This window comes from Coloeus monedula (assembly GCF_965178545.1).
Source record: "Coloeus monedula genome assembly, chromosome: 3".
In the NCBI taxonomy this organism is placed as follows: domain Eukaryota; kingdom Metazoa; phylum Chordata; class Aves; order Passeriformes; family Corvidae; genus Coloeus; species Coloeus monedula.
Window position 1 is genome coordinate 17,464,772 of NC_138783.1, and position 23,838 is coordinate 17,488,609.

General features: G+C 38.9%; 2 protein-coding genes across 11 annotated transcripts; one reads left to right on the plus strand and one right to left on the minus strand.

Annotated features, from left to right (window-relative positions):
* Positions 1 to 495: 495 nt before the first annotated feature.
* Positions 496 to 19,457, minus strand: USP16 (ubiquitin specific peptidase 16). 7 transcript variants are annotated; one of them, XM_082278374.1, is made up of 18 exons: positions 19,394 to 19,457; positions 17,256 to 17,354; positions 15,477 to 15,658; positions 14,746 to 14,849; positions 12,336 to 12,439; positions 10,408 to 10,589; positions 9,315 to 9,407; positions 8,545 to 8,675; positions 8,104 to 8,191; positions 7,491 to 7,569; positions 6,525 to 6,616; positions 5,741 to 5,797; positions 4,721 to 4,888; positions 3,478 to 4,147; positions 3,119 to 3,213; positions 1,843 to 1,929; positions 1,433 to 1,586; positions 496 to 815 (listed from the first exon to the last, which is right to left on the minus strand). In XM_082278374.1, exons 2-18 carry the CDS (start codon positions 17,314 to 17,316, stop codon positions 691 to 693), a joined length of 2,472 nt encoding a protein of 823 aa, XP_082134500.1. In that variant the 5' UTR covers positions 17,317 to 17,354; positions 19,394 to 19,457; the 3' UTR covers positions 496 to 690. The 7 variants fall into 7 exon arrangements, with proteins under 7 accessions (XP_082134500.1, XP_082134502.1, XP_082134499.1 ...); XM_082278376.1 differs by having other exon boundaries at positions 10,408 to 10,586; positions 19,322 to 19,449; XM_082278373.1 differs by having other exon boundaries at positions 19,322 to 19,449.
* On the plus strand, positions 19,268 to 23,474 carry RWDD2B (RWD domain containing 2B). Of its 4 annotated transcripts, none has more exons than XM_082278383.1 (5): positions 19,268 to 19,404; positions 20,205 to 20,413; positions 20,506 to 20,573; positions 21,713 to 22,078; positions 22,780 to 23,474. In XM_082278383.1, exons 2-5 carry the CDS (start codon positions 20,207 to 20,209, stop codon positions 23,015 to 23,017), a joined length of 879 nt encoding a protein of 292 aa, XP_082134509.1. In that variant the 5' UTR covers positions 19,268 to 19,404; positions 20,205 to 20,206; the 3' UTR covers positions 23,018 to 23,474. The 4 variants fall into 4 exon arrangements, with proteins under 4 accessions (XP_082134509.1, XP_082134507.1, XP_082134510.1 ...); XM_082278381.1 differs by having other exon boundaries at positions 19,279 to 19,404; positions 20,195 to 20,413; XM_082278382.1 differs by lacking the exon at positions 19,268 to 19,404 and adding an exon at positions 19,574 to 19,707 and having other exon boundaries at positions 20,195 to 20,413.
* The last annotated feature ends 364 nt before the right edge of the window (positions 23,475 to 23,838 follow it).

The window sequence follows — 23,838 nt, forward strand, 5'->3', positions numbered from 1 at the left end:
TAAGGCTGTTGCAAAAAATGCACTGAATGTAAGCAGCTGCTGCTCTAGCATGCCAGAGCCAGGATTTTATTCACATGAAAGTCAACATGAAGCTTGTGGAGAACTTAACAGTTACAAGTCACTGCAGGACTACTGGTCTTATCCCTGTTGTGTGGAAAGACTACATGGGACTGCCTGTAATAAGAGTGAGCCAAGCACTCAGCCTTGCCAAAACACCAGCAAAAGAATTCCTGGAACATTTGCAAACTTGAGGGCTCTTCTATTGGACATAAACCAAGAGTGGAAAGAGAGCTGAAGCTGCAATTGTCTTGGCTCTTGTGGAGGAAGAAACAGCTTCTTATGCTTGGAACCCAGGTCTAAAAAACACATAGGAACGCATGATAGCCAAGATTAACTATAGTTCAAAAGTAGAGCTGGTTGCTTTAAAGTGAAAAAGCTGCTGATCAGGATCTATATCTACCCAAATTACTCACCAAAAACTCAAAGCTGTAATTTTGAAAAAAACTTTTATTGAAAAGTAGTGGAAACACTGGAAAAAGTATAAGTTAACTGCTTGTCAGTGTGTCTAAAATGCATAAAGTGAATTCCTGTTATACAGTAGCTCCAACATGTTAACATGATTTGCAAGTCTGCCTTCTCTCACACCTCTGAAGAAGGTGGCTGCACACACAGGAAGGCTCTTCTGAAGAATTACAGCAGCCTCTCATAGAACAGAAGATAGGCTTGGGAGCTCAGCACTTTGGACACAGAGACAGGTTGTACGTGTGTATCGCTGATGTGGAACCACTGACCTTTGACTGGCTCAGTTTCTAAAGCTGTGAAAGGAAAAATTTAGGAGTAAAAGTTATTACAAAGAATTGAAGCAATCAGTTCTATTAGTGCTCTTCAGTAAGAATCATGGAGTACAATCATAGAATCACTGAGCTGGAGAAGACCTCCAAGATCAAGTCCAACCTGTGACTGATCACTGCCTTGTCAACCAGACCACAGCACTTAATGCTACATCTGGTTGTTCCCCGAACACCTCCAGGGATGGGGATGTCACCACATCCTTGGGCAGCCCCTTCCAATGCTTAACCACCATTTTGTCTTCATGTCTTCCTAATGTCCAACCTGAACCTCCCCTGGCACAGCTTGAGGCCATTTCCTCTTGTCCTGTCACTTGTTACCTGGGAGCAGAGCCTGACCCCCACCTGGCTCCACCCTCCTTTCAGGCAGTTTTGGAGACTGGTAAGGTCTTCCCTGAGCCTCCTTTTCTCCAGGCTGAGCCCTCCCAGCTCTCTCAGCTGCTCCTTATAGGACTTCACCAGCTTCACTGCCCTTCTCAGAGAACTTACCTGCCATGGCAGGATGTTGGAACTACATGATCTTTAAGGCCTCTTCCAACCCAAACCATTTTGTGATAATTTGTAAAATATTTCTAATGACTTACCTTGAGATTGTCCTCGAAGGACAAGATCAGAGAGGTGGCTGTTCATAGCTCTCATTTTAACATAGGCAGTGTAGTGCCCAAACCTCATTGTTCCGCTGTGTTCAACAACTCCATAGAGAGAGTACAAGACCTTTGTATTCCCTTCAGCCACATTCTAGAAAACCACAGGTTTAGCTATGTCAGCCAGGTGCTGAGTTTTGAAGAATGTAAACTCTTTGATTTGTTTGGTGATGAAATGGAAACTGGTTATTAGAGATTCATGCAAGCACTACAGTTACGAGCAGTGAAGTACAAGTTATCACACAAAGTAACAGGTTTGACAAGCATTCTACAAAGATTTTGCTATGCAGCTTTGTTGTGAAAGCACATTAGAACATGGGAAAGGAGAATCTGATTGTTTTCCCACTTACTTTACATTTAGCTGTACAGAAAGGAGCCAAGTCTATCACTTCTGGGAACTTGATATGCCTGTTAACCTTCCGCAGATTAAATCCAGCCTTAAACAACCAAAGTAGAGGAAACCCCATAATATTAAAATGGAGCATATTAAAACCATGCTTAGTTACTCTATGTTTCACGTTAAAGTTTCAACAATACAAAATTAGTTTTACATTACGCAAAACCGGGAAAAAGCAAACTTTTTTTTCTCTGATGTCCAGTATTCCAGCATTATTTCCTTGCTCCCACATGCTGCACTGGAGCACAAGTTAAGATGGCTCTTCAGCTCACTCGTACATTAACGTAATGGTAGCAAAAGTGGAAAAAGAATCAGCTCTAATGCACTTCAGTAACTATGAGGACAACTCTTGGCTTCTCAGATACTGGAACATGCCTGAGGATCTGATCTTAGAGCATCCAAACTGATGAAAACTGTGCTCCCACTATAATCACATAATTGTAATAATCACATAAAAACAAAAGGAGATGATGGTAGAAGTTATTTTCTTCATATTTCAGTCTCTTGGAATAGGCTACATATTTCCATTTTCTATATGAAATTGCTTTTCATCTAATTAAAGTTGCCTCCCTTATTTTTCAAGTATCTTGACCTAAACACCAAATGGGTTTAAATTTAGAAGAGGCAGTACTGCCTCCCTTTCCTTTCCTCCTTCTCTCTTGAAAAGCTGAAGGCCTGAGTTAAAAATTTTTCTACAATTTGGGAATAAAGAGGTAAGTGACTTTACTTCAGTGTCTGTAAATAAAACTTAAGTTACTTTGCTTTCCTTTCATGCTTCCTTCTCCCCACAAGGCTCAGAATCCTCTTTTTCACTTCTGCTAACTTGTTACTTGTTACTAGTAAGGGATCCTATTTACCTGTACTTAGTGAAATGCATGAGCCCATGAACAGCTGTAACAGTAGGAAACCATTAATGCTAAGATTCCACTTTAATACAGTAAGCAGTAAGAATAATGAGGGAATATGTTGTGAATATGCTCACAAAACAATGTTTTCCAGTTAATTAAGGGAATATTCTTTCAGAAAAACACTCCTCAACGCCTCGAAGACCAGAAAACACAATGCCGCACACAAATGACTTCCAAACTTTGGGAAAAAAAACCAAACTAGTTTTATAGAAAATAAAAGTAACATTAGCATGTTTTCAAGTTAAGCTAGTACAACATGCATATGTACACATATATACATATTAACTTGAGGCTATATACATGTGTCAGCTTGCTACTTACATGCTGAAACCTCTTTAAGTGAAGGGTTAAAATTGGAGGAGCTAGAGAGATGAGCATCTGCTTTTTGGCATTAGTATAAACAAACTTCTTTTCACCTGCAGAAAAGAAAAACCACCAAGATTAAAACAAGTGTTTTATAGCAAAACAAATGTTACAGCAGGAATTAATTTTCACTATTTAAACTGTTACAATGTCATCTACTGCAAGAACTGAGAAGCTGAGCATTCTCCTTTAATATGATGAATGAAAGTAGGCAAAGTTATACAAATACCACTTTAGGGATAATCCCCCCACCTTTACCCACTCAAGAAGCACATAGGGATATATTTAAAGTTTTCTTTTAAAAAGGTTTGTCATACCTTTTATGTTGTTCTTTGGTCCACAATGCCTTTGTGTACACACATCACACAGTAGTTTATTGGTCTCCGTAAGTGTTTCATTACGGGTAAATTGATACAAACAGTGATGGATTGAACCTTCCTCTGGGTTCAGCTCTTCCCTGTTCGCCAGAGTACAAAATGCTGTTTCAGGGTCATCTGTAGATACTTCGCACGTCTTGCTAGGAACAGGCTGAAGGCCATCCATGGTACTCATGTCAGATTCACTGGCACCCAAGTGGAGTTTTGAAAAGTCTATAGCAAGCTCTTCCTCATCTTCATTGTCATCATCCTCCTCTTTCAAAGACAGGTTGACAAGGCCATTGACAAACTTCATAGGAGAATCTAAGCCTTCCACAGAGAGATCCGTGAGAGACTCGTTTTCTTCACACTCTTGTTCTGGCTTTCCTGTATTTTCATGCCTGCTCTGAATTTCTGTACTATTTCCCTGTATACTCAAGTCTTTCTGAGTTAAGCAGTGATCTTTGCACTCATGTGATGATTCCTCTTCTTGCTTCTTATCAAGAGTTTCAGAGCTCATTTCAGTCTCTGATTCTTGCTTGTACTCAACATCTATCTCTGGCTGTTCAGTTGCACAGAGATCTGACAAGTGAAGCATCTTTCCTTGAAGTTTTTGCTGCCGGCGCTGGCTCTACACATTTGAATACATAGAAACAAGAGTACACAACACAAAGTATGAATTATATTCAGCATTTCTTACCACTTCTTTATCAGAATGTTTGTTGCATACCATAGATGCGTAAGGCAGGAGAGGGAAGAATAATCTATGATTTAATGATAAGACGTGATCAGTTCCACTAATACTGAACTTACCCTCACTCAGACATAGTTCCCATTGCTCCTTGTTAAGCAGTATCATCAAAATACAGCTAATTGTTCCATTGCTATCTTCCTGATCCTTTCTTATGTCTGTATTCTAAAGTTTGGTGAATATTCTTGCAATCAATGACTGGAAAACAGTCTGATTAAGGGTACTTCAGACAAGCAACAAATTCTGCTGGATATTATTATATTATTCCTACAAACCAATGCTCAACAGAACATCTTAACAGCAAAGACATGGGTATAATTAAGTCTTTTCAGCTGTGCATTTGAAGGAGGAGAAATTTTAAGCTGTCTCCTCCTTCATGTAAACTAAGGAAACAAAACCAATATATTTCAACAGAAATAGCAAGCACAAAGTGAAATACCTATCCAAACCAACCTTGGCTTGTTTTCTGGCCTGTTTCTTCACTTTTTTCTGAAGGTGCTTACTTGTACCAGGGGGCTCATCTTTCTGCTTAAGGTAATGGTCATTGATTTTATCCTCTTCATCTTCGGACTCCTTTTCTTTGTTTTCTTTAATGTTTTCTCTCTTTGTAATTTTCACTTTCTACAAAACCCAAAAAGCCACAAAACAACCACAGAAACAGAGATGTTATCTGAGTTTTCAGCTCAAATATAACATTTTAATGATGTAACATACAACTAACTCACACCCTGGTGTTAATGGAAGGAGTGTCTCACTCCAGAGAGTCCGTATGAAACAAGGACTTGTGGAATGAAACAGCATGTAAGAGCAAGGCTATTGACGGCCAAATTCTGAACATGTAAAGGGGCAACATCACCGTTGCCTCTAACCGATCTCATTAAAGGCATTGAAGAGTCATGTTTTACACAAGCAGAGACATTTTCAGTTGAACGTCCTGCCACAGAATTTTTTTGCTTCTGCTAAAATGAAACTTGTTTGTGGCAGAAGTCGTGATCCTTTTGGCTGTGGGGGTTCCATTCCAGTATTTATGAGTAAGCAGTGCTACACAACAAATGTGAAATATTACATATACAGATTATCAATACAAAACACAAAGCAAATCACATACTTTGAGTGTCTGGAGATCGACCAAGTAAGTATTCACATACTATCCTATCAACATTTCTTAACTTTATTCCATAACCTGAATATTAGGAGAAGTGTTCTTGGACTCAGTGCAGGAAAATGGATGAAAAAAGTGACAAAAAAACCCCCAAAGAACTCAAACAACCTGTGTGATTTTCCAGAGACAATTTACGAACCACAGCTTACAGGAATGACTCTCATGAAAAATCTTATTCTTTATCTTTCTGTGCAATTTTGATTTGCAAAAGAGACTTTTAGAAAGATGCTTAAATGCTGTTCCTAATGATTGTATAATAAGTGTTTCCATATAAATAAAAAAAATATAGGCCATAAAGTACTATTTCTTACCTGAACATCTAGTATGGGAAGTGACAAATCAAGGAAAGGCTCATGGACCAAGGATACCTTTAAATGAATAATCAAGAGTCCAATTTAATTTTGTTTGGAAGCAGCTGGCTTGCTGTCAATAGGTGTATTTGCATGTTTACATTCAAGGCCTGCTTTCACTTGTGCCCACAACTGTAAAACACAGCTCATTTACCTCCACAAATAGCTTCCACTGACTAAAATCCAGCAGTCACATTACCACAGAAATGAGCAGGAAATATTTTTATGAATTTTAGTTATCTAGTGATACTGCACCTTAAGGCCTAAGAGACTCATAGCTGTAATCTATCATGATATTCAACTAGCCCACTTGCTAATACACTCAATTACTTCATTCTCAGGATATATTATCCCAGTAGTGCTTTCTTCACTGTCCTCCTGGCAATTCCATGGTCTTTTCATTGTGGGAAAGGGGACGATGTAATCCCCTGAATAAAAAAGGAAAGGGCCCTGTAACAATTAATTTGCTCTACGATCTGTACCACTGGAAGGCGTTCACTGAGAATCTAGGAGGGAATTCTGGCAGAGGCAGCTTGCTGCTGACCTCTTTTTCTGGAAGGCTTTTGAAAGGAACTGAAAGGTTAACTTTATAATACAAGGGAAGTAAGATTCCAGCCAAATAATGCTCCTTTTTGAAAAGCACGCAGCTAGTCAAGTCTTATTTCTACATACAGTCACTTTGGGGTTCTCCTGCAGATTACAGGACATTACACTCTAGGTTATTCAGAGCAGGCAGTTTACTTACAGTTCTGCATTCCTCACACATAATTGTGCTGGTTAATTCTCCACCAAAGATTCGATCTACAAAACTTCGTATTCCATTTTTCTTTTCATATTCTGAGAATTCAAAAAGCATATAGTAAAATTAATAATATTACATACAATATACTGGCAACCAATTTCATTACCGCAAACCAAATAAAAAAGGGAGAATATAACATGCAAAGTGTATGATGGAACATGTTGGCCTGTTCTGGTTTCCTCAGGATAGCAAGTACAGCAAGACTCTTAAATTAAGAATCTTTTGTGTATCAAAAGAGTGGGGGTGAAAACACATTGGCAGAAGACAGCTTGGTTAAACCATACCCTACCACTTTCTCTGCTCAAATGCATTTCCCTATTTTCTCAGAAGTACTGCATCTCAGTAAGAACTCCTGTTTTCTCTCAGGACTGAAACAACCATCTGAACTTAAAAAAAACAAGCACCAACTTTTGTCTGACAAACAAAACCAATTTCCTCAAGTTGTAATTTCAGAATAACACGTAGTCTGAATTTAAACTGGCAACTCATCTCCTAAGTCACGTTGAAAAGTTTAAAAATTTGTCTGTTCATTATTTAAATTTTTTTATACCACTTTTAAGTAACAATGGACTATTAGCAGCTGCATAAATTATATTCACATGCTAGTATTTTAACTTCTTACATGTTTGAATGATTAATCACTGCCCAAACATATTTTAATGTATGATGTCTACAGAATCAACTATCTCTTATTCTGTTAAGAAGGAAATGCCACCAAGTTCAGCAAGACATTTAAATATAGACTAAAACTATTGAGCCTCTTATTCTAGATGCACACATGTTCAAGAGGTGGCAAAAAGTTGTACAATTATACATGTATCTTTTAGTTGATTCTATTAATGTTACTTTATATACTTCAACAAAAAAGGAGATTTTACAAGTTACTGATGCTGTGATAATTTATTTTACCTTTAATTTTCTTTTTAAGTTCTTCTTCATTTTCTTTGTTAGAGTCACTCATCGCCTTTAGTATTCCAACACTTACTTGCTGAAATTTTCAAAACAAATATACTCTGTAAAATTTTCTAAACTAATTCACTTAACGACTTCATTTTACAATGTGTTTCAGATGGAGGAAAAAGTAAAATCTTCACCAATTAAGAGAATCAATACAAACAACACAAGTACCTGTAGAACTACACAATAGTTCCCACAGATAACAACAAAAAAAAATCAACTGGAAACAAGGTGCAACCATAGTGTTCCAATTAGTATGTAAGAAAATCAGTCTAAGGATTGCCCAAATCAAAACTGGCAAAAAAACCCCATGGAATTTCTACAAGTGCATTTCAGAAATGAAGACATACAGACATTCTTTAGGGACCACATATACTCCACACCCACTTTTTCTGCGGGTTCTCTTTGCTAATATGCTTCAAGTTAAGTCCTATGGGCAGCACAACCACTCTATGGAGGCTGACGTATCTCAGAAAGTATGGTTTTTCTCCCCTCAGCAGGAGAAAGAGGCTGGGTCTGGGGTACGAAGAAGAAAGGTATGCACAACTATGACTTTAGCACTCACCTGAATTTCTTCTGTTCTCATTCCATCAAGTAAGTAACGAAGCAATTCATGACTGTCTTGCTGCTGATAACCTTTAAATCGTATTGCTCTGTTAAATGAAATCATAAGGTATAACTGAACTCAGAGATAAACACAGCAAAAACAACTCACACCAAACACACATGGACAAAGTCTCCAGAATGTATCTATATAAAAGCAACACGTGTCTACATATACTATTTTCTAAAAATATGAAGCCAGCTCATCAGTATGTCACTAAGTATCTTTCATTTTACTGCTATTCATTTATATTTTGGTCTTCTTTCAAAAATTGTTAAGTATTCTACAAATTTTATATGCTGTGTTCTGAGCTAGAGATAAAAAAGAGAGGAAAAACTGACAGTCTTTCAAACAATAAACTTTTTCATACTAACTATGACAAGCAATTGTACAGATACTCACTTTTTACAAACCTGAGCAAAAAGTTCCTTAGGAGTCACTACCCCTTTTTTTGTCTCTTGCATTTCTGTCACAAACTGATGCATGGCTAGTGTTAAAGGACCTGGCTGATCTAGTTTTATTAGCTGAGGTTCCTGTTTGAAAGAAAAGCAACAGAGCTGTTTTGCCTTAATTCAGTGACAGATTCTTCAGCAGTAAGTTTTTCCTTTTCAGTCCTGAAAACATTATTGTCAAATAGAATACACAAAATTCCAAAACGGCAGTTAAGTTAACCTGACAAAAACAATGCATGGCTTATCATGAAATGATAGCAAAACTCACGTTATTTATTGCTCAGTTCAAAGTCTGGATTTCTTGCCTTTACTAGGAAAAAAACCCGATTTCTGAAAAAGGAATTGTGCATCCAAATCTCTCACTGTAGTGACAGGTGTGTTATTTAAGTTGGTGCTACAGACATCCTCTAGTTTCCTATTTTGCATTTAGACAAGTAACACTATAGCAAGAGTTACACATTTTCATCCTTTATATAACATCATCATAATGCAAGCACTCCTTCTACAACAGAGTATCGAATCACTGCTCTTACATTGTGAACAAAATACCTCCACTGACTTCAGAAGCGGCTTTATGGAAATCAGTGGTGAAGTTCCTGCTGATTTTACATCTTAATCTTGTTAGTATTTAGCTGGAACAGCTTTAAAATCGAGAGATAAATACTGCTTGTTTCCTTAACTGGAAGGTGAGCACACACTACAGAGGTCAAAGCATATTACCATGCATAGCTCAGGTGACTCAATTTTAACTGTTGTGCCAGGCATTTTAGCTTCTTTAAGCAGCTCCCTCAGGACTGGAGTTTGTGATAAATTCTGTAGAATATAAAAGACAAAGAGACTGGAAAATGGGGACAACAGGAAGGGCAGCAGAACTCCGCTAGTCATGGAATTTGTAGCAACCAGTTTAGCAGCAGTTTATTTTCCCAAATACAGAACTAAAGTGGTTAACTACCACTCTAGAATCTCCATCTGTGTTTAAGACTTAAAGGTGAATTTCATACAGCTAATGGGACTTCCAATGCCCTCTATAAACATTACTTCAGATTGCAGAAACCCTAAATATATTATTCTTCAACAGACTGATCTTTTGACAAGTGTATTTACTAGCGTCTGTTTCTAAAACATCAAAAGATACAATGCAGTGTGGGTATTTGCTTGGTTTAAAAAGTGTTTATAAGTAAATCAAAAGCATTTTACTAAAATCTGCAAGTACAGTGAGAATTTTGTTTGAGTAAAACTTCAAGTATCAAGAGCCACAGAGCACAAGATCACATGTCAGTTTCAATACACATGAAAGAACAAGTTTATTCTATGCTTCTCAGCTGAAGAAGTCACACCAGATGGCAATGGCTGCAACATGCTCATCCTGTTTTTTTCATCCAATATTTACTTTTGACTTTCTGTAGTTGAGACATTTTTATTGCAATAAACACCCATGGTCTTTAAGTACTCATCTCTTACAGTCTAAGAAGCCACAAGGGTGGTGTGTCAGACTATTTCATATTTTTAAAAAATAACTAGAAGTTGGCATGCTAATTTTATATCAGTGAAAAATGCCCTCCCTCAAGGACAAGGCAGTTTATTGTATTTCCCCTTAGAGCAAGTCTGAACCTGCAGCTCCGTTTCTTCGTATTTCTCTGGGCCAACACACTATTTTTAGAAAGAAGCCATCATTCCTGGCAGATAAAAAAATCACGTTCTAATTGTGTCACGGTAAAATGCTGGGGGCAAGGCTGTTGTGGGCTGTTTTTTATTTTGTTTGTGGCTTCTTTCTTATTCAAAGTTTTTCTAAAAACAGCAACAAGTCCTGTACCTGCATCACTGCATTAAAGAAACATGTATTCCCCAAGTTACTAAGTCCTTTCACAGTGACTTCTCCATTAGCAGCTGAATGAGAATTTTCTTCCTTAAGTGAAACTTCTTTTTCTTGTTCATTTTTGCTGTCTTTTTCTACTTTCTTATTTTCAACTTCTTTGCTCTCTTGTTGTTTTTCTACTGAAATAATAAAAACATACCACATATTAACATAGTAACAGGGTATAGGCTAGGAAAGAGTACTACAGTCAGCAGCAATCTATGATGTTTAGATTATTATACATATGATAATTAATTCTTTAATTTTTAAATATAAAACTACTGGTTTAGGTTCTTAAATTGTCTAGGTAACAGAAGTTAAAAAAAAACAGAACAAAACAACAAAAACAACAAATCAAGAACCCCCTGAAATAGCATTTCAAATCAGCATGTAAATTAAACATCTCTTGGCCCACAAGCCATTCATGCCAACATCCTATGAAATTCTTCCAAGTGTTATCTCTAATTTTATTGCTGTGTCAAAATCACCTATGTGAGGGCTTTCTACAACATCCAACAGGCTCCCACTGTCAAAGCATTCTCATAGTCATTTCATGTACCTGAACAGATGATACTGAAAGGTTTATAGTCTTCAAGACAAGTTAATAATATTTTCCCCCAAATTATTTTGGTGTACTGCTGAAAATTTCAATGACCTGTTTAATAAAGCCATAAGGGAGTTACAGGCAGTTTTCAAAATAACACCCGCACTGATACTGCCAGTTTGGCAGTCAGCTATTGATTAGGCTTCTGGTAAATAGGGCTGTGAGCTAATACTAACTTTAAAATCAAGTAACACCAGTTCAAAGAAAGCAAGGAAAACAGACAATACAATCTTTGGACAAGAAACAGATGGATGCACAATGACACACAGAACACATGAAATAGGCAACAACTGCACGCAGGTATTCATTGGTTTTCCAGTTCAAAACTGAGAAGAAAATTTTGGCAACTGATATGAAGTTCAAATATTAGATGTAGGGTAACTGTGTATCTGGGAAAGACTGACCACTCAGAACACTCTGCCCTCCATGGGAAAACCTCAGCTTTTTTCTGAACAAATTGAATTCAGAGACAGCCACGTGGCACTGCTGTATGTTTGTGTTCCATTTCCCACAGGGCCTGTGATTTCACTCAAGGGTTGCAATTTCTGACAGTCATTTGTTATAGCATTTATTTTTATATGCAAATTCTTCCAATTTTTCTAGTGGAAATAGCTTGTACAAAACCAGTTTTGCTATTGTGGAAACTAGGTAGTTTTGCTGCGTTTGTTTTCTTTTAAACAATCATATTTTACAGATAGACTGCAGGCTGAACACAGTATTTTAGAGTTCTAAAAGCACTGCAGCTGCCTATACTAAGTGTACAGACCCAGTGACAAAACCTCTGTATACTCCTTCCATTACTGGAGATTTAGTCATTCCTGATACATTCACAAACACCCACAAAAATACTTCAAAAAAATCAAATCAAATTATCCTTAAGCAATGACAATTTTTCTTTAGATCTCAAGACAGACTGAGCAACACTGATGAATAAACACAGCACCCTAAGTACTGAAAGTCAATTGCCTATTTGCAGAAAAACTGTCACATTTTTTTAAAAAGTCACAGTAAAACTGTTTTTTTTTTCCTCCTGTTCTTGTTTGTCTTGTCTGTAAAAGTTTAGGGGATGCTGAGCAAAATCCTGATCTAATTACATCAACCGGCTAGAACATTACTTATGTTACCAGATTTGTGACAAAAAAGATAAAAAAAGGGGAGAAATTAGTTTTTCCCTTTACCATAAGGTGCTAAATCCAATTTAGTGTAAATTCTGGATTTAAAGTACTGTCTCCAACACTTAGGAGACCTTCTGATTTACTGTATCTATACTATAATTACTTACCTGCATGTGATGAGTCAATACCAACTTGTTTTCTAACAAAATCCACAGTCTGGCCCAAAAGGGTTGAAGTTTTATATGGAACTTCATTATCACATAGGTAGCACCTGTCTCCGCCGCCCCCAAAAGAAAACAATTAATCCTATTTTTTTTTCTATTATTTAAAAATCCTAAACTATTTGCTTGCTTGATGCAATTCATTACACAAAGTTATAAAATTACAAGGTTTAGTGTAAGATTTAGAAATCTTAGGGAAGAACCCAATCTACTCTTATCACAAAAATAAAACACGTAAAAATTTTATTTAGTAAATTATTTTGGTGACTGGCAGTTGCAATTTACAAATATAAATTAGACTCTTAAGAGATACGCTTAGAAACCTTGCTGCAAGAAAAATAAAAACTGGGAAAGTTTTGCCAAAAATCAAGAAACTAAGGTATCAGGCCCTAAAGGAAATGACTCACGAATATTATGGCATGGAAAAATATTTTCAATATTCTAGCCAAGCAAATACTTAATCGTATTTAAGTTGCATAAGAAATAATTCAAGTGTCCACCATTAAACCTGCAGACTTTTATTCCCTCTTCTACTGCTGATACAAACTCTATTTGTCTCTTTGTGAGCAAAGAAGTGTATGGTTATACCAGTAATCTGCTTTAGACAAAATTGTGGGAGAAGCTGCAGTCATAAAGGCTCAAGAAGGGTAAAGTGCTGACAGAACACACACAACAGAAAGAGTTTTACACGTACCAATTTTGTAGTTCCACCCAATCAACTCCTTGAAGAAGTGGCAAAAGGTACTGATACTTCTGCATTTTGGAAAACACCAATTACAGTTCTTAGGCAGACTTCAGGATTACCACAAGTCAGACTCAACTTTCGGATATTAAAAGCAGAAGAAGTCTGCAGTAAAATGTTTCCCCAAAACTCTAGCATCCCTGGCATTAGCTATAATCATCACATTTCTTCATATCTCATTAAAAAAATAGGCTCAGCTTTTGGATCCCTGATTGTTTATCTATTGTCTATCTGGTTAATCATAAAAATAGGCATCTCACTCCTGGAATAACAAAGGGTATTTACTTCCATGGTGTGTTTTAACACCAGAACCTTCTACATGTGAAAAAAATTGTAGACAACTTTGAAAGAATCAAGGGATTGGAAAAAGTTTTGTTAGGGATGGCTGTTTGACCAGTACTGAAAACGTGTACAACAGCACTTGTAAACTCAAAAGAGCAGAACTTAGTGAATTCCTAGAATTGTTTCCTCTCCAAAACATGCCTTTAAACTGTTTACAGTTATTACTTATATCCAATTTGAACCACTTTTGCATGCATACCATAAAGAGATTTAGTCACACATTCATATAATTAATAAAAGCAAAAGCAGTTTTGATCAGAATTTTTGTACTAGGCCCACTGTGAAGTACAGTTCTTGACTGTGGGTTTTGATTTATAACTCATTTATAGCCAATATATCAATCTTTGGTTAACTTATTGGGCAATTAAATTCCAGAAATTCTAGAAGGAAGCCAAAACATCTTACTTTGACAACTTCCTCTCATTTGCAAATATTTTGATTAAAAACCAGGGAATATAAAGCACTTCAAGCCCACGATTTTAACACTAATTTAAATTCACAAAGAGAAGTTCACTAGTTCATTAGTAATAATGTTATTAATAATGTCCATTTCCAGTCTAGAATTCATTAAAAGTAGTGGCTGTTACACGTAAGTGCTAAGTATGATCAAATAAATAGATACTGTAATATACAATGAACATACTGACAGATACTAAGTCACAAAACCATGTTACTAAGCAAAACAAAAACTTTATGTTAAGTACAGTATTTCTGTATATCATAGTTTAGAAAATTAGGGCTCCCCCTTATATACAGAAGTGTGTAATTACTTTGAGAGAAGCAAAAACTACCAGGGAATAATGGATTTTGTATTGCTTGATCCAGTAGCATCTTGTAATTCTAGCTGCGCTTCCTGTCTACATGTGGTATTAAAGAATTGTATTTACCAGGAAGATAAAGGTAAGGTTGCCACTAAGTGCACATCAGAAAGAACCTTCTCCCAAGGGCGAAACTTAAGATTTAGAGCTGCAGATCAACATTTGTTTTCATGCGTCAGTATTCTGACCAAGTAAAAGCAGTAAAATATGAAGTCAACCACATTTACTAGTTGGTCAAGTTCAACCTTAATTATTAAAATATCCTGATCATAAATTTTACAAGAAAATAATACTTATTCTGCAAATCTCAGCAAAGACTGCTGGGAATTACATGTTTGGAAACATTCTAATATATGCCTAGAGAGAAATCTCAGAATTCACAAAACAAAGGACAAATTATATCCCAGCCTCTGTTGCTCTCCAGCTCCTGTCTTGTGTTGCCTGACAAACTCACCACACACTCCAGTTGTCCAAACTGAGAACCAAACAGTGGGGATCTGATCTTGGTGTTTTATAATGCTTTAAGGCATGCTGGTCTGGAGAATTTCTGTCACAGCCCTACAATATCGATAACCACAAGTGTCACAAAATCCACTTGACTGTCAATGAAACATACATAAAGTCAGATCACAAAGTATTAAAATGAAAACTGTTCAATCACGTTCAACTAACTGGAATCAACAGATACCTATCTATTTCAAAATACTTAGTTCTGCAGATAGATAATTTACTGGGTGCAGAATAAAGGTGCTCTGGGACTGAACATTTAATGAACAAATTCCAGTCTGAACACCTGAAAGAATAAAACAGAACAAAAACCTCTTCGGCATGCGGAGTTCCAAGTTTCATGAACTAACATGAGCATTAAGATCTTGAAAAAATCATAGATTAGGAGCATTTTTATTTTCTCAGCAAAATAATTCAAACTTTCTAGGAAACAAGTCCTCAAGATGATGTTTTGGCCTTAAGCCTGCTAAATGCCTTTGGGCCATCTTCCAAGTACTTCATTTGACATTCAGAGCAGGCATTTTTAAATCACACTCTACAGTATATAAAGTCATCTAGGTAGCACCACCTTTACAATAAAAAAAGAGACACTATAAGAGTTTAATTAGAAACTCTCTTGTTCCACTATATTATGAGACACTGAAAGGTATTAAGACAAATTAACAACAAAAAAGATACCCTATGGCCACATTTCAGGCATAACCATATCGAAGTGCCTTCATCAGTCTCCTCCTCCTCAGCCTTCTCTTGTGTCTTACTGTCTGCCTTGCAGTCCTGACAAACATGCCATTCCACACTCTGCAGTGCCTTTCTCAGATGCCCTTGGTCCAGTCCTTTACGAATATGCTTGCACACAGGTTCTACAAATTAAGAAGCACAAGAAGGATGTAGACAGCATAATGAATGCAAGTATTGAAGATACAGGCAGCAATCCAGAAGCTAGGATAGTCTTTCTAGAGCCAAGGAAACACTGACAATTTATCAGAGCATCAGAAAAAAAAACCTATTGTTACCACCATTTACAATCTGGGTATACTGTTGCTGCATCCTAAACTTTACTTTGAGGTGCTTTTATTGCTCAGATAGTGTGACAGCTCTGAATCCATCTTTGTTGAGGCAAGATTACAGCCCCAAGATTGCAAACTTCTATTGGCATAAGCTGAAAACAGTGTAAATTTTTGTACCTACAGTTCTGTTCCTGTCCAAGATTCCAGAATTTTATCAAAGTGCAAACATAGATATTCAAAAGCATTCTTTTAACTTTCTGAAAAACATGAGCTTCATCTACAACCTCAAAGTTGTCATTTAAAAAACAAACAAAAAAATTTGGTACATTGGCAACTACTGTTACAGTGGAATTATTCACCATGATCAGTCTTAGTTTCATTTGTGGCTTTATAAGACTTTGTCATTGTAAGACCATTTACTTATAGGCAAAAAAGTGAGATGCCACCAGCAGCTAGAACATAACTGATCTCTTTGCAGGAGAAAGAGAGGAACAGTTACAGCAGACATTGACCCTGACTCCAGGAAACAAAAAAGCCCCCAACACCCCCAACAACCAAACCAGACAAAAGCAGCTAAAAAAGGTATCCATTAGAGACAGAAGCTGACACAAGAAGACCAGGACAATCAGGAAACCAAAGTAGAGTAGACTTAAACAGGCCATCCCACCAAGCCTCCTCAAATTCTAAGTGCTCTCTCTCCCAACTAAATTAACCTGGTTCAACTCACTTCCCCAGCTGGGATCAACAAAAAAGATGGGAAAGACACAATCTGTGACCTGGCAGATAAGGTGGCAGGAGAGAATGCTACACAATACAAGTAAAAACAAAAGCTACAATAAACAGGGTAAAAAAGATTAAAAAAAAAATTTCAGCACAGGTGAGATCCAGTGGAGCTAGGAGAATAAAATTTAGTACTTGGGATTAGGAACAACTAGGAACAGAAGAACAGAAAGAGAGGTTTTAACCAAAATACACTATGAGAGCTGAAATGCCCAGGGTCAGTACCAAATTAGCAGCTAGAATAAAGGCAAATTGCTTCACAAAAAGTATTTTAATCACAGCTTTTACTGCTAAGGCAAGAATCTTCTGCAACAAAATTTTCACTAGGAAAAAGCAACTTAAGCTTAGCAGCTGACTCCACAAACCCTTTATATTCTGAGTAATTTTACACAATCTGTATCAGTAAAGGACTGTGTGTCCGAGTTTCCTGAAAACCGGAAACTAATCTCAGTTTTCAAGACAGGATTATTATTTTCTAGCATAGTTAGAAAAGTCATGACACCAATATTTCTTGCTAGACTTGAGTTTCAATTAAAAAAAATCCAGATTTTGTAAATGAGACTTCAAAGCCAGTGACCAGTGTAAAGGCCTTCTAATGTTAATCAGCTCTCAAGCCTTCTTTGAGGTTAAAAGAAACATTAGGTCCACAAACTTCTGCAAGGAAACATACTCAGTATATCCGGAGACTCATCAGACTGTGCAGTTTTGCCTTTGATGCGTTTCTTTCCCATACTTGTACTCTGTAATTTTTCCTAAAAGGAACAGTGACCTAACAAAGAAAAACAGTAAAATTAGAAGGTAGTCTTGGTTTTCCTTGCTCATTGCTACAAGCATTATTGCAGTGACCAAGCTGTGTCCCTTGAGGTGAATTAACTTGTTTTGACATTTTCAAACCAAAAAAATATTAATTATGTTTTAACATGAAACAATTGTAACTGTTGTATAGACAAGATCACAGTGTGAATTACAAAACCCAAATGATTAAAAATGTTAAATCAAAAGCATTGCACAAAATAACAAAGCTGAAAACTCTAGTATCAAAAATTCCTATAAACTTTTAAGGACTTTAACTAACACCACAGGGATTTTATGAAAAAGAATTGGTTTTGTCCCAATTAAAACTTGGAAGTTATTTGCATTTGCAACCTTTTCGTTTTGTTTACTGCAAATTCCCTGTGTTTTTGAAGAAGTCTGACACAGGTAAGATACTCTTAACATATTTGAAAATATACAGGCAGTCGGAATTCTGATTTTTCAATTTCTTTACTGTGGAAAATTTATCATCACCTTCCCCACATATCAATCAAATAATTCAGATGGGTCTGTTACTCACTAAACCTGTGGACCCTTCTTGACAAGAGTGATCTACCACTACATAGTCCTAAGCCAAGTGCTTGGCTTCAGATAGGTGGCTACTGCAGACGTGACAGAACATTTTTAGTTTCTAGTCTGTAGCACGTGTGCCTTACCTGACGAAAGATCATCCAAAAACCTCAGATAAACTTAAAACTCTACATATGCTATACAATGAAAACAAGGAAGCAAAAATGGTTCAAAATCAAGTCTCTGCAATCTTTGCAGGCTAGCTTAACCCTGCTGTCCACCCTTCATGTAAACACAACCAGCACTAAATCTGACCTTTATCAATCCACATTTCCAAATCCCTTTCTTTGCTTGTACGTGGCAGCACACCAGCCTCAGAGCACAACTGCCTGCTTGGAGCTGTCACAGCCAAAAAATTAAGCCAGACCAAGAGAACTAGAGAGAAAACTTAAGCTGGGGAGTGCTTAGGCATGATACTCATAGAGCACGTTTTGAATGAAAAGCCATTTACAAACAAGAGCATGTTTGCATGAGCATACTCGTAGGGCAGATGACCCAGTTGTTGATGGCTGGTTGGCAGCCACTTCATCGAGAGCAAAATTATCAACTTTTGCAACTTAGCATTCAATTTGTTCAGAGTAAGAAATAACTGTTCATCCAACAACCTTCCTCTACAGCACATTTTTCTGCAAAAAGCTACAAGACTTGATCTTGTATGAACAACTTTTAATTGATAAAATCCTTTCCAAATTGTCCTTGCTCCTGCCGGGAAGACAGGACAGCATCAACACGTGGGGTTGTTAACTTAACCCACGCCGTGCCTGGGCAGACTTGTCCGACAGGCTCTGCAGCAGGCTTTCCACGGCGCAGCCCTCACGAGGAAATGCACGGCCTAAACGACCGACGCATTTTATGTTTTTTAAGATAAGATAAAGCGGTGTTTCAACGACCAAACGAGCACCTGCGTTTGACAGACACCCTGGAAAAACGCGCTCAGAGGCTCGCCAGGGGAACCCCCGGGACGCGGCGGGCAGCGGGCCGGACCCTGTCGCCAGCCAGCACTTCCCGTCCCGTGGGCAGCAGGTGAGCCCCGAGCCGAGCCGAGCCGAGCCGAGCCGAGCCGAGCCGAGCCGAGCCGAGCCGAGCCGAATCGAGCCGAGCCCGGCCCGCAGCCCCCCGGCTGGCCCGGCCCGCTCCGCCCGTCCCGCGGCTGGGCCACCCCCGTGCCCCGACCTCGCCTGCTTCCGATTGGCGGGCGCCATGACTGACAGCTGCCGCAGCCAATCAGAAGCCCCGCGTGTCCCGGCCGGAGCGGCGGCTGCAGCGCGCCGGCGGAGCGAGCCCCGGACTGGGAGGAGAGCGGCCACGGCGGTAGGAGCGCGGCGGCGGCCCCGGGAGGCTCCCGTCCCTCACCTGCCAGTGCGGCGGGGCGAACAACTTGGTGGCGCATGACTCCACCAGGCGGGGCAGGCGACAACCTCTCACCTCAATCACGGGTGGGTGGCGGGGCGGCGATCACCAGCTGCCATGCGCGCTTCCGGCGCGCTGCATTGTGGGGCCGTGGCGGGGGGTGGGGACTGGGACGTGTACGCGCATGCGCGGGCGCCGGGCCGCGTCCCTTTTTGCTCCCCTGTGGTCTGAGGGTGTGGTGTGTTCGAGGGGCAGCAGAGGCTCCCCGGCTCTCACGACACCTGAGAGCGGCCACCACAGCAGCCGTCTGTGGAAGACGTTGGTTTGGCGACACACCAGTGGGTCCTGTTCCACCTCAGGGCAATGGAAACCGCGTGGGCTATCTGTGTGTGCGTGACCCAGAGTCCTCGGCAGACACGAACCGGTTATGATGGGCTTGTTCTTAACTATTAATATACATAAAGTCTCCAACTTCCTCGTGAGGGGAGGTGGAGGGGCAGGCACTCTCTGGCGACCAGTGACAGGACCCGAGAGCAGGACATGAAGCTGTGTCGGGGGAGGTTTAGGTTGGGTATTAAAAAAAAAAAAGGTTCTTCTCCCCAGAGGGTGGTTGGGAACTGGAACAGCTTCCCCGGGAAAGTGGCCATAGCACCGGCCTCACGCAGCCCAAGAAGCGTTTGGACAATGCTTTCAGGCACAGGGTGTGACTCTTGAGATTGTCCTGTGCAGGGCCAGGAGGCGGAGTCGATGATCCTTGTGAGTCCCTTCCAACTCAGCTTATTCTATGATTCTGTAACTTGATTTGCATAGGAGTAGTTAATGGACTTTGTCCCATATTCAAGCCTGTTTTTCTTCCGTGATTTTTTCTTTGCTCAGGGAACAACAGAAATGGCCAACCAAGAAGAAGCAGAGATACAAATTTCAGAGTTAGATTTACTCTCTAGCATGTTTCCTTATGAGGAAGAGTTTGCTGTGACAGACCAACTGGCTCTAGCTGAACTGAAACACTATGTTGAAAATGAGTCTGCAGAGGTGCCATCTTCAAAAGTTCAGTTCATACTGAATATAAAGGCAGAGGTGCCTAATGCCTCTATGGTACTGTGAACACCTTTTTAAAAAAAATTATTTTATTATTTTGTGGGATTTTACCGCTTACTTGAACTAAACATTTACTCATTTTTTTTTAGGTGGAATTCTCTATGGCCTGTGCTTTACCATTTAAATATCCGACTGTTCTCCCAGAAATTACTGTGAGGTACGACTGCTAATAAAAACATCTATAAGTTAGAGTGTGTTGCACAAGTACGGTTATGATCAGAGAAAACAGTCTTTTTTTTTTTTTTCATGATTTACTGCCAAATTAAGCCAGGTGGACAACAGTGCTGAAGGAAAAACAAATATACAAGCTTATGATTTCTCTGGTGTGCACAGCAAATAAGTGAGGAAAGGGGAAAAAGTGTGAAGGAGCCATCGCCTATACAGGAGGGTTACATGTAGATACTGTTCATAGGTCTGATGTTCAAGAAGAGACACTTGTCTGTTTTGATAAAGCTTACCACTAACTAAAGGGGTGTAAAAATAGTCAAAGGTCTTATTTTTCCCCTGTCACAATCCTATTTCTTCCAGCCTTCTGATATTTTTTATTTCTGTTTAAAGAAGTAGGCTTGTGTATTACAAAATTAGTTCAGCCACCATACTTACTTTTCAAGTACCTTTTTCTTGATTTTGTTTTACAGATTGGTAGTGCTGTTTGTGAATTCAAGAGTTAGCACACCAATTAAATACTAATTAAGATGTTTTCATAGCTAATATGACTTAAATAGCAATAGCAAGTGCATATTATCTAACTATGCCTGATTTTCTTGGCAGCTTGAAGCAAAACTTTTGAAAAGTTATGAAGCTGGGGAAGGGTCTGGAGCACAAGTTCTATGACAAGCAGCTGAAGGAGCTGGGGTTGTTTAGCCTGGAGAAAAGGGGACTCGGGGGAGACCTTACCACTCTCCAGAACTATCTGAAAGGAGGTTTTAGACAGGTGGAGATTGGCCTCTTCTCCCAGGGAACCAGTGACAGGACGAGAGGAAATGGCCTTAAGCTGTGCCAGGGGAGGTTCACGTTGGACATCAGGAAGAATTTCTTCATGGAAAGGGTGGTCAGTCATTGAAGGAGCTGCCCAGGGAGGTGCTGGAGTTCCCTCCCTGGAGGTGCTCAGTGCACGACTGGATGTGGCACTCAGTACACTGGTTTGGTTGACAAGGTGATCATCGCTCAAAGGTTGGACTTGATCTTGGAGGTCTTTCCCAACCCTAAGGATTCTGTTATTATGTGTTTCTAAAAACATGCTAAATTGTAAACACATATATATTTATACGCATTTTTATTTTTCTTTTTCTTTAGGTCATCATTACTAAGCCGCTCTCAGCAGATTCTCCTGAACTCTGATCTAAAAACGTATTTGATGCAAAACTTCAGTGGCGAGCCCTGCATGCTGAATGCGAGAGAATGGGTTAAGGACCACGCAGCTGCTTACATCGACAAAGATCTTTCATCTTCCTCAATGACAGCCTCAGATGCCACGCAGTCACAAGTCACCACGTTCACTCGATTGTGGATCTACAGTCATCACATTTACAACAAGCAAAAAAGAAAGAATATTATTGACTGGGCCAAGGAGCTCTCTCTGTCAGGGTTTTGCATGCCAGGGAAACCAGGTGTTGTTTGTGTAGAAGGTTTACAAAGTAGTTGTGAAGAGTTCTGGTCAAGGTTAGTTTTTCTTTGTACTTAAATGCCATTAGCAGTTAGAATATTGCATGTTGTCATGTTGTACATGTGGCCAGAAGGTGGGAAATCTAACTGCCTGCCAGCCTGTGAAGATCTGCAAAGTATTTGTGTTTATAATGCATGTACAACTCTGAATATCCACTGTACTGTTGGTTGCAACAGTCAAAGCAACCACTACTGCATGGTGCACATTTATTTCTGTTTTATTTTCCTCTGTTTCACTTTTATAGAGATGGACTGCCGTACCCAAGTTGTGTTAGATATGTGTGCTGTTATATCACTTTACATGTGTGTTTTATTCTGCTCCCATCATTTATCCTTCTGGGTGGTGCAGATTAAATAAGCATTGTAATTCAATTGTATAGCTAAGAGTGTGTGAGAATTCTTAGCACGGGGAAGGCAGAAGTGAGCTCTGAAATGGAAACCACATCTTCATTAATTATGTTGTGAGGAATAACATTAAAGTTTTTCAGTTCTGAGATATAAAAAACCAAGCTCCTGCTTATGAAAGTGTTTGCATGTGAGTAGGTGGTATTTCTATCACCGGGTCATGAACCATTATCTTTGTCCATATATATACACAAATAGAATTTATTGACTTTCATGATAGTAGTTATTCCATAGTATTTCCTAAAACAGACTTCATTTTATAGGTAGATTAATATTTCTCCAATTGCTTTCAGGGTAAGAAGATTAACATGGAAAAGAATTCTTATTCGGCACAGAGAAGATGTTTCTTTGGAAGGTGGAGGACATGCTGAGATCCAGAAGCAACGAAAGTTCCCCACTTTGGAAGAAAAATGTTTTGATGCACATGGTGCCAGGGGAAATCATATGGATTTGGGGCAACTATATCATTTTTTAGAAGAAAAAGGATGTGCTGACATATTTCAAATGTACTTTGGGGTTGAAGGGCATTGAAGGGGTTGAAGATCAGCACAGGCCCCAGCACCTAACATTTCTAATTTAATCCTCATAACAGATTCCTTAGCTTTTCTGCAACAGTTGATCAGGGAAGGAATTAATATTTCATGATTTATGTGATGAATCCAGTTTTCAATGAAAACAAATATCCAGTGAAATCCCGAATAATGAAAATGACTATATGAATGCTTTATACACTTCTTTATACACTTTTTACTAGAGAGATACCATGGTGGCTCCACTACATCTGTTATTTTAGTTTGAGAAAAAGCAGCAGTTTAGCAAGGATAGGGCTCCCTTATAGCATGCTCCAAAACTCTGAAAGGATCCGCAACCTCCTGAGTTCACAAATTTTCAGTCCTGTAATATGAAGTGCATTATGCAGCGTGTGTTTTTGAGTTGGGTTTCAACGAAGTTGTATCAGTGAATGCTAATTTTGCGGATATTGTATCTAAACCCCATGGTAAAAAAACCAGACATTGGTTTCTTTGGATTAAATATTTTTATTAAATATTGTATTAATGTTTCTGTACACATCCAGTAAAATCGCTAACATTCAGATCTCTAGTATGGACTTGGAACACCTTTTGTAGGGATACTTCACAGCGATGCCATTCGACAAGCGCGGGTGAAACTTTCCCAAATGCAAAGTCCTTGTAAGTGTACAAGAGCGCCGCGGCTCCCTAAGGCCGCTCGAAGTTGAAGATCGATGGATTTTATTTTTATTTCTAAGGATGGTGTTGAGTTTAAGGCCTCACCAAGCGGGTTCCCTCCCGCGCCGCGCGCCCCCTGGCGGCGCCTCGGTGCCCGCGGCCGCC